At 35.8% G+C, this 10709-nt stretch overlaps 3 protein-coding genes across 3 annotated transcripts in view; 2 read left to right on the top strand and 1 right to left on the bottom strand.

Annotated features, from left to right (window-relative positions):
• LOC108367673 (aconitate hydratase A-like) overlaps positions 1-1641 on the bottom strand; it is a 7696-nt gene extending 6055 nt beyond the window's left edge. The window contains 4 exon segments of the mRNA XM_017622352.1: position 1; positions 4-778; positions 781-1085; positions 1158-1641. The exon segment at position 1 is cut by the window's left edge and continues 768 nt beyond it. Coding sequence (XP_017477841.1) covers position 1; positions 4-778; positions 781-1085; positions 1158-1641 — 1565 coding nt within the window.
• Positions 1642-2439: 798 nt separating this feature from the next.
• LOC108367675 (DNA polymerase III subunit epsilon-like) lies at positions 2440-3138 on the top strand. The gene has a single exon (XM_017622353.1). It carries the CDS (start codon positions 2440-2442, stop codon positions 3136-3138), a length of 699 nt encoding a protein of 232 aa, XP_017477842.1.
• A 658-nt stretch (positions 3139-3796) lies between these two features.
• On the top strand, positions 3797-4795 carry LOC108367676 (pyruvate dehydrogenase E1 component subunit beta-like). Its single transcript, XM_017622354.1, has one exon. The coding sequence runs from the start codon at positions 3797-3799 to the stop codon at positions 4793-4795; it is 999 nt and encodes a 332-aa protein (XP_017477843.1).
• Positions 4796-10709: the final 5914 nt, after the last annotated feature.

Here is a 10709-nt window from a genome sequence, read left to right on the forward strand (position 1 = left end):
TTGGACCAGCCATAACTGGCTCTATAGAAGATAAATCAAGTTCTAACTTATCAAAAAACGCCAATTCCTCTCCAGTATGCCATAATCCTTGTTTTTTTGCATATACTTCTACCAATTCTATCAGCTCTTTCGGGCGGCCAGTTAAGTGTAAATAATCCAAAGTTTTTTGATCAATAGGAAAAAAACCACAAGTTGCCCCATATTCAGGAGCCATGTTTGCTATGGTTGCTCTGTCAGCAATGGATAAGTTATTTAAACCACTGCCATAAAATTCCACAAATTTACCTACTACCCCTTTTGTGCGTAATATGTTTGTAACTGTCAGCACTAAATCAGTAGCAGTCACTCCTTCAGAGAGCTTACCTGTAAGCTTAAACCCTATTACTTCTGGAATAACCATACTAATTGACTGGCCAAGCATGACAGATTCTGCCTCTATACCACCAACGCCCCAACCTAAAACTGATAGCCCATTTATCATTGTAGTGTGACTATCGGTACCAACCACAGTATCAGGGTAAACAACTCCATTGTCTGCACAAACAACACAAGCTAAATATTCAAGGTTTACCTGATGACAAATTCCCGTACCTGGAGGAACTACACGTAGGTTTGTAAACGATGACTCTCCCCACCTTAGAAATCGATATCTTTCTAAATTCCTCTTTACTTCTAATTCAACATTCCGACTAAATGCATAGTTATTTCCATAGCTATCAACTTGAACAGAGTGGTCAATAACAAGATCAACAGGTACCGACGGGTTTATTTTACAAGGNTACAAGGGTTGCCACCATTCTTTTGTACATAACTGCGCATTGACGCCAAATCCACAATAGCTGGCACTCCTGTAAAGTCCTGCATTAAAACCCTTGCTGGCTTATAGCTGATTTCATGCTTAACATGTTTATTAACACAATTTGCTAGTATTTTGATGTCATCTAGATTAACATTTTTGTTACGCAACAGATTTTCAAGCAGAATCTTAAGTGAGCACGGTAATTTAGCTATATCCACACCTAAAAATTTACCAGCAACATTTAAACTGAAATAATTATATCCAGCAGTAAGAGCCGTCCTTGCATCTAAAGAATTATTCATTTTATTCAAAAAATTATATAAATATATTACAACATATTAATTAAGATTAGGCTTACTACCATTACCCTTCTGTTGCTTATTCTGCTCTTCATACATAGCTTCAAAATCTATAGGATCCAACATAAGAGGAGGAAATCCTCCACTGCTAGTCACTCTTGCAATTACTTCTCTTACAAAAGGAAAGAGAAATATTGGTCCAGTTATAAATAATGCTCGTCTTAGTTCTTCTTCACTATAACTTGAAGCATTTTCTATTGAAAAAATACCACAGTATTGTATATCACAAATAAAAGCTACACCATCCTTAATATCTCTATCTTTTACATCTGCTTTAATCTCTACATGCAGCGTAATCTCGTGAAAAGATTTTTCCTCATTTATTTCTTGATTTTCTTCTGTGCCTTCTAGCTTTACTGAATGTATGTTAACCATAACACTAATATCCGGAGATGTATTTGCAGAAAGAAACGGTGAATTGGGATTCTCAAATGATAAGTCTTTAATATATTGACCGTGAATTTTCATTTTTGGTTGTGGCATTTTATATCTCTCCTTTAATTTAATAAATTGCAATATTTCACACTTATTTGTATAATATAAGTTATTGTGTCAAAATAGCAAATCTTAATAATCTTAAGCTATACGGAGTAGATACCATGATGGAGCTTGTAATATATGCCTTGTTAGCAACATTTATTTTCTCACGTTTATACAGTTCTCTTGGAAAATCAACTAACTTAAACCTGAAAAAACTGACCGATGTGTTGGATATTAAGAAAGTAGAAGAAAAAGCACCAGAAGATACTGAAAACTATATCGGTGACGCTGATGAAAATAACGTAGATGTCTATGAGCAGATACTAAAAAAAAATAAAAACTTTTCCATCTCACATTTTATAAAAGGCTCAAGCATAGCATTTGAATTAATAATAAAGCTTTTCAATCAGGGTAATTTAGAGCAACTTAAACCTCTTGTGGATAAAGACTTATATAATAATTTTGCAGAAAAGATTAAACACCGTGAAGAGCTGGGTGAATGTTATGAATCTGTAATCGTTTCCATTATTGCACAGAAAATCGTAGAAATGAAATTAGAGAAAAACACAGTGTTCATAGCTGTGCACTTTCTTTCAGAACAAATTAACTTTACTAAAAATAAGAGAGGCAACATTATTTCTGGTAGTGCATCCACCATTAACAGGGTCGAAGATGTATGGCAGTTCAAAAAAAATATTAATTCATCAGACCTAACTTGGCTGCTCGTTTCCATTAATTATGAAAAGGCAGATGATAATAAGGATTTAGTAACAATTTAGTAAGTATCATTAATTATTTGAGATGATACGTGAAATAATACTTGATACTGAAACAACCGGTCTTAACGCTGAATCAGGTCATCGAATTATCGAAATAGGATGTGTGGAATTAATCAATCGCATTCCAACAGGTAAAGTATTTCATCAATATATTAATCCTGAAAGAGACATACCATATCACTCCTTCAAAGTTCATGGAATCAGTGAAGAATTTGTACAAGATAAACCATTATTTTCGGAAGTAGTATCTGAGTTCCTGAATTTCATAGCTGATGATATTTTAATAATTCACAACGCTACATTTGACATCAAATTCCTTAATATGGAATTAGACAAGGTAAATGCTGAACCAATCTCCTTTGAGAGGGTGGTAGACACACTACAGCTAGCAAGAAAGAAATTTGCAGGATCTCCCGCTTCTCTGGACGCGTTATGTAAGCGTTTTGATATATCCTTGGAAGACAGAGAGCTCCATGGAGCGCTGGTTGATGCTCACCTGCTAGCTAAAGTATATGTTGAGCTTACAGGAGGATTGCAAACACATCTGTTTGAAAATAAGAATGAACAGGGTAGTGAATCTGCATCTAAACGGGACCATAAAACACATAATCTAACTTGTAGAGAATATCAACCAAGTAGTGAAGAAATAGATGCTCATCAGGAACTGTTAAAACAGATCAAGAATCCTCTTTGGAAAAAAGAAATTGAACAAGCGAACTAGTAAGCTTATAATAAGATTTTAATCAGGATTATTCTATGAAAATAGTCAGGTTATTATCGAATGTCTTAGTAATACTTGCGGTTGTTTTTTTAGGTTATTGTTTCTTTGCGAAGAAGGGTGTATTTTCTTCTCCTACAACTCATAATGACGAAGTTAAAATCGGTGGAGATTTTTCCCTAATTAATCAAGATGGACAAATTATATGTAGTAACGATTTTAAAGATAAATACATGTTAGTTTTTTTCGGTTTTTCCTCGTGTAAACGAATTTGCCCTATGAACCTTGGCTTTATCTCTGAAGCACTGACAAAATTAGATGAAAAGACTCATAATAAATTACAAACTTTCTTCATTACAGTTGACCCAGAGCGTGATACCGTTGAAAAGTTAAAAGAATTTCAACAGCAGTTTGACAGTAGAATACAAATGTTAACTGGTGAAAAAGAAAAAATAGATGAAATACTTGCAAAATACAAAGTTTACGCCAGTAAGGTAGGCGGAGAAGAAGATATTAATCATTCCTCAATAATATATCTAATGGGTCCTGGTGGAAAATATGTCACACATTTTGCGCTTGATTTAGATTCGGACAAGGATCAGTCTGCAAGGCTTTTAGAAGGAATACACCAGTATATAAAATATTGAACTTTGATAGATAAATGGCAAATTTGAGTGTAAGAGAAGCTTTATGCATAGCAATCAAGGAAGAAATGCAAAACGATCCTGATGTGTTTATCATGGGCGAAGAAGTTGCAGAGTATGATGGTGCTTATAAAGTAACTAAAGGATTATTAAAAGAGTTTGGAGAAAAGCGAGTGATTGATACTCCTATTACTGAACATGGATTTACTGGCCTTGCTGTTGGGGCAGCATTTGCTGGACTTAAGCCAATAGTGGAGTTCATGACCTTTAACTTCTCCATGCAGGCTATCGATCAGATTATAAATTCTGCAGCAAAAACACACTATATGTCAGGCGGACAGCTTAGATGTCCTATAGTATTTCGCGGGCCAAATGGTGCAGCAGCAAGAGTTGCGGCACAACATTCACAGTGCTTTGCATCTTGGTATTCTCATGTACCAGGATTGAAAGTGGTGGCACCATACTTCGCTGCAGATTGCAGAGGTTTACTTAAAGCTGCTATTCGCGATCCTAATCCAGTAATATTCCTAGAAAATGAAATAGCTTATGGACATGAGCATGAAGTACCTGAAAACCAGTTATCAGATAAAGACTACCTTCTAGAAATAGGAAAAGCCTCTGTTGTAAGAAAAGGTAAAGATGTAACTATCACCGCGTTTTCATTGCCATTGATGCATGCCTTGACTGCGGCTGATTCACTTGCTAACGAAGGAATTGAAGCTGAGGTAATTGATCTTAGAACTTTAAGACCTCTTGACATTGAAACCATTATCAACTCTGTAAAAAAGACAAACAGGTTAGTTAGCGTGGAAGAAGGATGGCCATTTGCAGGTATAGGAGCGGAGCTTTCGGCCATTGTTATGGAATATGGATTTGATTACCTCGATGCACCTGTTGTGCGCGTAACAGGTAAAGATGTACCTCTTCCTTATGCTGCAAACCTGGAAAAGAAAGCATTACCACAAGTAGAAGACGTAATAGAAGCTGCACGTCAAGTGTGCTTTAAAGCACACTAGCCAACCTAAAAATAGAAGCCATCATTAGTATGAAACAGGTGTTATCCGCGACAATATTTATATTAACTATTCATAGAGTTAAAGAAGTCAGGGTTACTTTTTGTCAAAAGTAATTTATCACGTAAGAATTCCATAGCTTCAACAGAGCCCATAGGGTTAAGTATTCTGCGCAATACCCACACTTTATTGAGTATAGATTTATCAAGCAACAGCTCTTCTTTTCTTGTACCAGATTTTGTAATATCAATAGCTGGAAATATTCGCTTATCAGAGAGTCTTCTATCAAGAATTATTTCAGCATTTCCTGTACCTTTAAATTCTTCAAAAATCACTTCATCCATCTTTGAACCAGTTTCTATTAAAGCCGTCGCAATAATCGTTAAGGATCCACCTTTTTCAATATTACGAGCTGCCCCAAAAAGACTCTTAGGTTTTTGTAAAGCGTTTGAATCCACACCACCGGTAAGCACCTTTCCAGATGAAGGTATAACTGCATTATAGGCACGTGCAAGTCTAGTAATAGAGTCAAGAAATATTACTACATCCTTTTTGTGTTCAACCATCCTTTTAGCTTTTTCTATGACTAACTCAGCAAGTTGTACATGACGGTAAGCAGGCTCATCAAATGTGGAGCTCACTACCTCTCCGTTTACAGAGCGTGTCATATCTGTTACCTCTTCCGGCCTTTCACCTATAAGCAACATTATTAACTCTATTTCAGGATAATTTGTAGCTATTGAATGAGCCATCTGTTGAAGCAGCACTGTCTTTCCTGTGCGAGGCGGAGCAACTATCAGTGCTCTTTGCCCTTTTCCAAGCGGAGTGACTATATCTATAGCACGCATACTTATATCTTTTTTATCACCGTTACCCTCACTTTCAAGTGTTAAACTTTCCTCAGGATAAAGAGGTAATAAATTATCAAAATGTACATATTTCTTTAACGCACCCACATCAGTATAATTGATGCTGTGAACCTTGGTTAGAGTAAAATATCTTTCCTTATCAGTAGGCGGCCTTATTTCTCCATGTATCATATCTCCTGTGCGTAAATTAAATTTTTTAATTTGCCCGTTGGAAATATAAACATCATCACTACTAGGTGCATAATTTGCACTTGCTGAACGCAAAAATCCAAAATTTTCAGGTAATATTTCTACCACTCCACTACCAGTAGTAACACCTCCCTCCTCACTTATTTTCTTCATTAAACTGAAAATTATTTCATGCTTTAGCATTCTACCATTACTTCTTCCATTAGTTGCAACCTGCCATTCCTCAGCTAATTTCAATAAGTCCTCTGGTGTTTTAGCTTTTAATTCACCTAGATCTAATTTTTTTTTATCATTCTTTTGCATGTCATCTAGCTCAGATTGAGTTGCCTGCGCTAAAGTATCGTCATTAGTCGTTACCATAATCCTCCAAGATTTTTAAATTTTAATTGGTGCTTACCCTATAAATAAGATAATAAGCTGGGCTAAATCGGTTTCCAAGAAGCCAGCCGCATAAAAGGTTACTTTATTTGTATAATATAAATAATGTTTAGTAAGTCAAGTTAATTTAACGTTAAGGCAATTTAATAAACATTTTTTATGTTCCTTAACCTTTCCTGCTTTTCTCTCTCAACTTCCGCCTTTTCTACCTCCGCTTCCAAATTCTTTTGGCTACACAGCCCTAGAAGTATCGGATCTTGAGGCTTAATATTATGCATATTATGATGCGTGCCATTTCTTATCTGCTCAACAGTATGACTTGTTGTGCCAACCAGCTTAGCTATTACAACATTATCTAAAATGGGAAATTTTTTAATTAAATAATAAATCGCGTCAGGCTTATCCCTACGCCTCGCTACACACATTGCTCCAAAATTCACACCGAATGCTCTTTTTCTCAGTCTGCCAAGATTTTTTACCATAATTTTTGGTACTTGGTCTAAGTCGTTTTGACAATTTTTAAGATCCTTTTCAGTGACTATCCCAGAAATTATAGGGTCAAACTTTTCAACATCTATTTCTCCATCAGCTATATCCTGTATCTCCTCAAGAGTTAATTTACAGCATTGTGCTATTTGATCAAAGGTCAAACTAGTATTATCTATCAACCAAGCAGCAATTTGCATAAAAAGCTGTTTACTTCTACTATTTCTCAAAGGTTCCTCTGATACCAAAGAAGCATCATTTATCATAAAATACCTTACTTTAAGTGTTTATAGACTATAAAATATAGACTACTAAAGTTAAAAAAGTGTTAATCTTATTCAAAAATTATAGTAAACTAATTCCAGAGTAGAAACCATAGATACAAGCAAGATCACCAGAAAATGTTAGCAATTGACAAATACTCCGTGTCTTACAATAACTCTAAGCCACGCTCTTCTTGCAGGTTATCATCTCCTAGAATTTTATTAAACCACTTACCAACCATATCATGAACTTTTCTACACTCTTCATCTCCCAACAATTCTAAGGCTTGTGGATCATCACTATCTAATACTGTCTCTCCATCATCTTTTTGGTACTCTGCTCTATCATTAGGCCCTTTATNCATATAAACTCTCTTTCTTTAATTTTACTACAGTATAAACTTAGACAAGTCTAACTGCTTAGAAATGGACCCTAGTCTATCCCTAACGTATTTACTATCTATCATAAATTTCTCGCCACTTTTTTCAGAAGCAAAAAAGCTTATTTCATCCAGAAGTCTTTCCATGATAGTATGAAGTCTTCTTGCTCCGATGTTTTCTACTTCTCTATTAACTGTAGATGCTATTTCAGCTATAGTTTCTATGCCATCATTAGTAAACTCAAGATTCACATTCTCTGTCTCCATCAGGGCCACATATTGCTTTAACAAGCTAGATTCTGGTTCTTTCAATATTCTTACTAAATCCCCTTGCGTTAGAGCTTTGAGCTCTACTCTAATTGGTAATCTGCCTTGTAATTCTGGCAGCAAATCTGAGGGCTTAGACAAATGAAAAGCACCAGATGCAATAAATAATATGTAATCAGTTTTAACAGGGCCATATTTTGTTGAAACAACTGTTCCCTCAAGTAATGGAAGCAGATCGCGCTGCACCCCTTCCCTGTTTACTTCACCTTTTACCTCAGTACGCGCTGCAATTTTATCAATCTCATCCAAAAACACTATACCATCATTACTAGCCAGATCAATCGCNCATTACTAGCCAGATCAATCGCTTCTTTAATGATCTTATCTTCATCCATTAATTTTTCACTTTCTTCATTCACCAATATTTCACGCGCTTCCTTTACTTTAACCGTAATAGTTTTTGTTCTCTTACTGCCATTAAACATCTTTCCCATCAATTCCGTGACATTCATAATGCCAACTTGCCCACCTGGCATACCCGGTATATCAAAAGCAGGAAATGTATTCTTATTTTCTCTTACATTAATTGAAACTTCACCGTCCTCAAATTCCTTATTTCTCAGCCTCTCTCTAAAAATCCTCTTAGTCTCATCAGTAGAGCCTTCACCAACTAAGGCATTCACTATTATCTCCTCAGCTAAGCGTAAAGCTTTCTTTGCTAATGCCCTACGAGCTTTTTCCTTGACTAGAACTATAGCAGCATCAACCAAATCGCGTATTATTGAATCAACATCACGCCCAACATACCCTATTTCAGTGAATTTTGTTGCTTCAACTTTTACAAACGGTGCACCTGCAAGCTTTGCTAAGCGGCGAGCTATTTCTGTTTTACCAACTCCCGTATGACCTATCATAAGTATATTTTTAGGTATGATTTCATCACGCAAAGGAAGAGAAACTTTATTACGACGCCAACGATTTCTCAGTGCAATCGCAACGGCACGCTTTGCATCACTTTGACCTATTATAAACCTATCTAATTCTGTCACTATCCTCTGTGGTGACATTTCACCTACTGCGTCAAGCTCAGAATCATAACCATTAAAATCGCTCTCATAATCTTCACAAAAAAGGCCCTTTTCATCAAATTGTTCCTCTGAAAGAGCCATAGGTTGATAATGAATCATAAATCCCCTTCTATCTTTTCAATAATTACATTATGATTTGTATAAACACAGATATCAGCTGCTATCTTCATTGCCTTTTTCGCAATTTCTTCCATTGATATCCCTGGAATATCAATTAAAGCTCTTGCTGCAGACAAAGCAAAATTCCCTCCAGAGCCAATAGCTGCAATTCCATCTTCAGGCTCAAGAACATCACCGGTACCTGTAACAATCAATGAAACAGATTTATCCGCAACTATCATCATAGCTTCTAATCTTCTTAAGAATTTATCCATTCGCCAATCCTTTGCAAGTTCAACACATGCTCTCATTAATTGCCCAGGGTGTTTATCAAGTTTTGCCTCTAGCCTTTCAAAAAGAGTAAACGCATCAGCAGTTGCTCCAGCAAAGCCAGCAATAACAGAATCGCCAGATAATCGTCTTACTTTTTTTGCTCCAGATTTCATAATAGTATGGCCTAGTGAAACTTGTCCATCCCCTATAACAACCACACTTTTATCCTTTCTAATTGAAAGTATGGTAGTCCCATACATCCTATCACTGTGTTGGTGAATCATTTTTTCTGCACTTTAAAGTATGCATTATACTTTAATTTTTAGATGAATTCACTAAATATCTGACTTACATTTTTCAATAAATAGGAGATGCTATTAATTCATAATTAACTAAGTTTCCACTTTTAAATATCAAGCTAGCTTTATCAAATAGACCAAAGAGAAAATCAAGAGAATAAAAAGAACATCAAAATCCCATAGCGTGAAGAATAAAACGCTTTTTTAATGAAACAGAATTCTCAACCATCATCAAACCGAAATTTCTCAGTGCTTTAGCGCAAAATATTCTATTAGAAAATATTCTATTCAGCCCATCCGTAGCCAGTGCCATAGTAATATTGTCAATACATCTCTCACGTGAGATTTTCTTTAGCAGATAATTGCTACCAATATCAATACTTGTTGTAGTTATGTGTTTTATAACACTTCCCACATCCCTTATTCCAAGATTAAGCCCTTGGCCTGCAACAGGGTGAATTGAGTGCGCTGCATCCCCTATAAGTAAAACTCTGTTTTTATATAAGCTCCTTGCAAAAGAAAAACTTAATGGATAACAATTCTTTTTCCCATCCACACTAATTTCCCCCAAGTAAGAACCAAATCTTTTCTTGAGTTCTATTATAAACTCCGCATCAGATAAATTCATAAGCATCTTTGCAATTTTGGATTTTTCTGTCCACACTATTGAAGAAGTATTACCACCCTTCATTGGTAGAATCGCAAATGGGCCGCCAGGAAAAAACCTCTCCACTGCTAGATTTTGATGGTGCAGCTCGTGTCTCACATTGCACACTATGCTGCTTTGCTTATAATCAAACTTGACTGTCGGTATAGAAAATAATTCTGGGATCTTAGAGTGCTTCCCTTCGGCACAAATAAGTAACGGCGATACCAGCTTCTGCCCATCATCAAGAACAACTTCAACATATCCTGCATCACTGGAAATCATCTTATAAGAGTGCGGAGAATATAAATTGAGTTTACCTAAAAAATTATTGTTGATCGCATTCCATATAATAGCATTACTGATAACATAACCCATAGGTTCTTCACTCACCATTTTATGATCATAATGCACAGTAACCGGACTATTTTCATCTAGTATGCATATATCAAGTATAGGCTCAGCTTCTGTATGTACAAATTGCCAAATCCCTAACTTTTCCAATATCTGTTTTGATCCTTGAGAAATAGCAAATGCTCTGTTATCATCGATTACACGTGGTAAACTATTCTTCTCAATGACTGCAACATTCATCGAGTGATCACTCAAACCTATCGCAGTAATGAGCCCAAGTAATCCACCTCCCGAAATTATGACGTCATAGTGCATTGTAAAGTTTT

Source organism: Rhagoletis zephyria, unplaced genomic scaffold (genome assembly GCF_001687245.7).
Source record: "Rhagoletis zephyria isolate East Lansing unplaced genomic scaffold, Rhagoletis_zephyria_1.1 Rzeph_scaffold_02768, whole genome shotgun sequence".
Lineage (NCBI taxonomy): Eukaryota > Metazoa > Arthropoda > Insecta > Diptera > Tephritidae > Rhagoletis > Rhagoletis zephyria.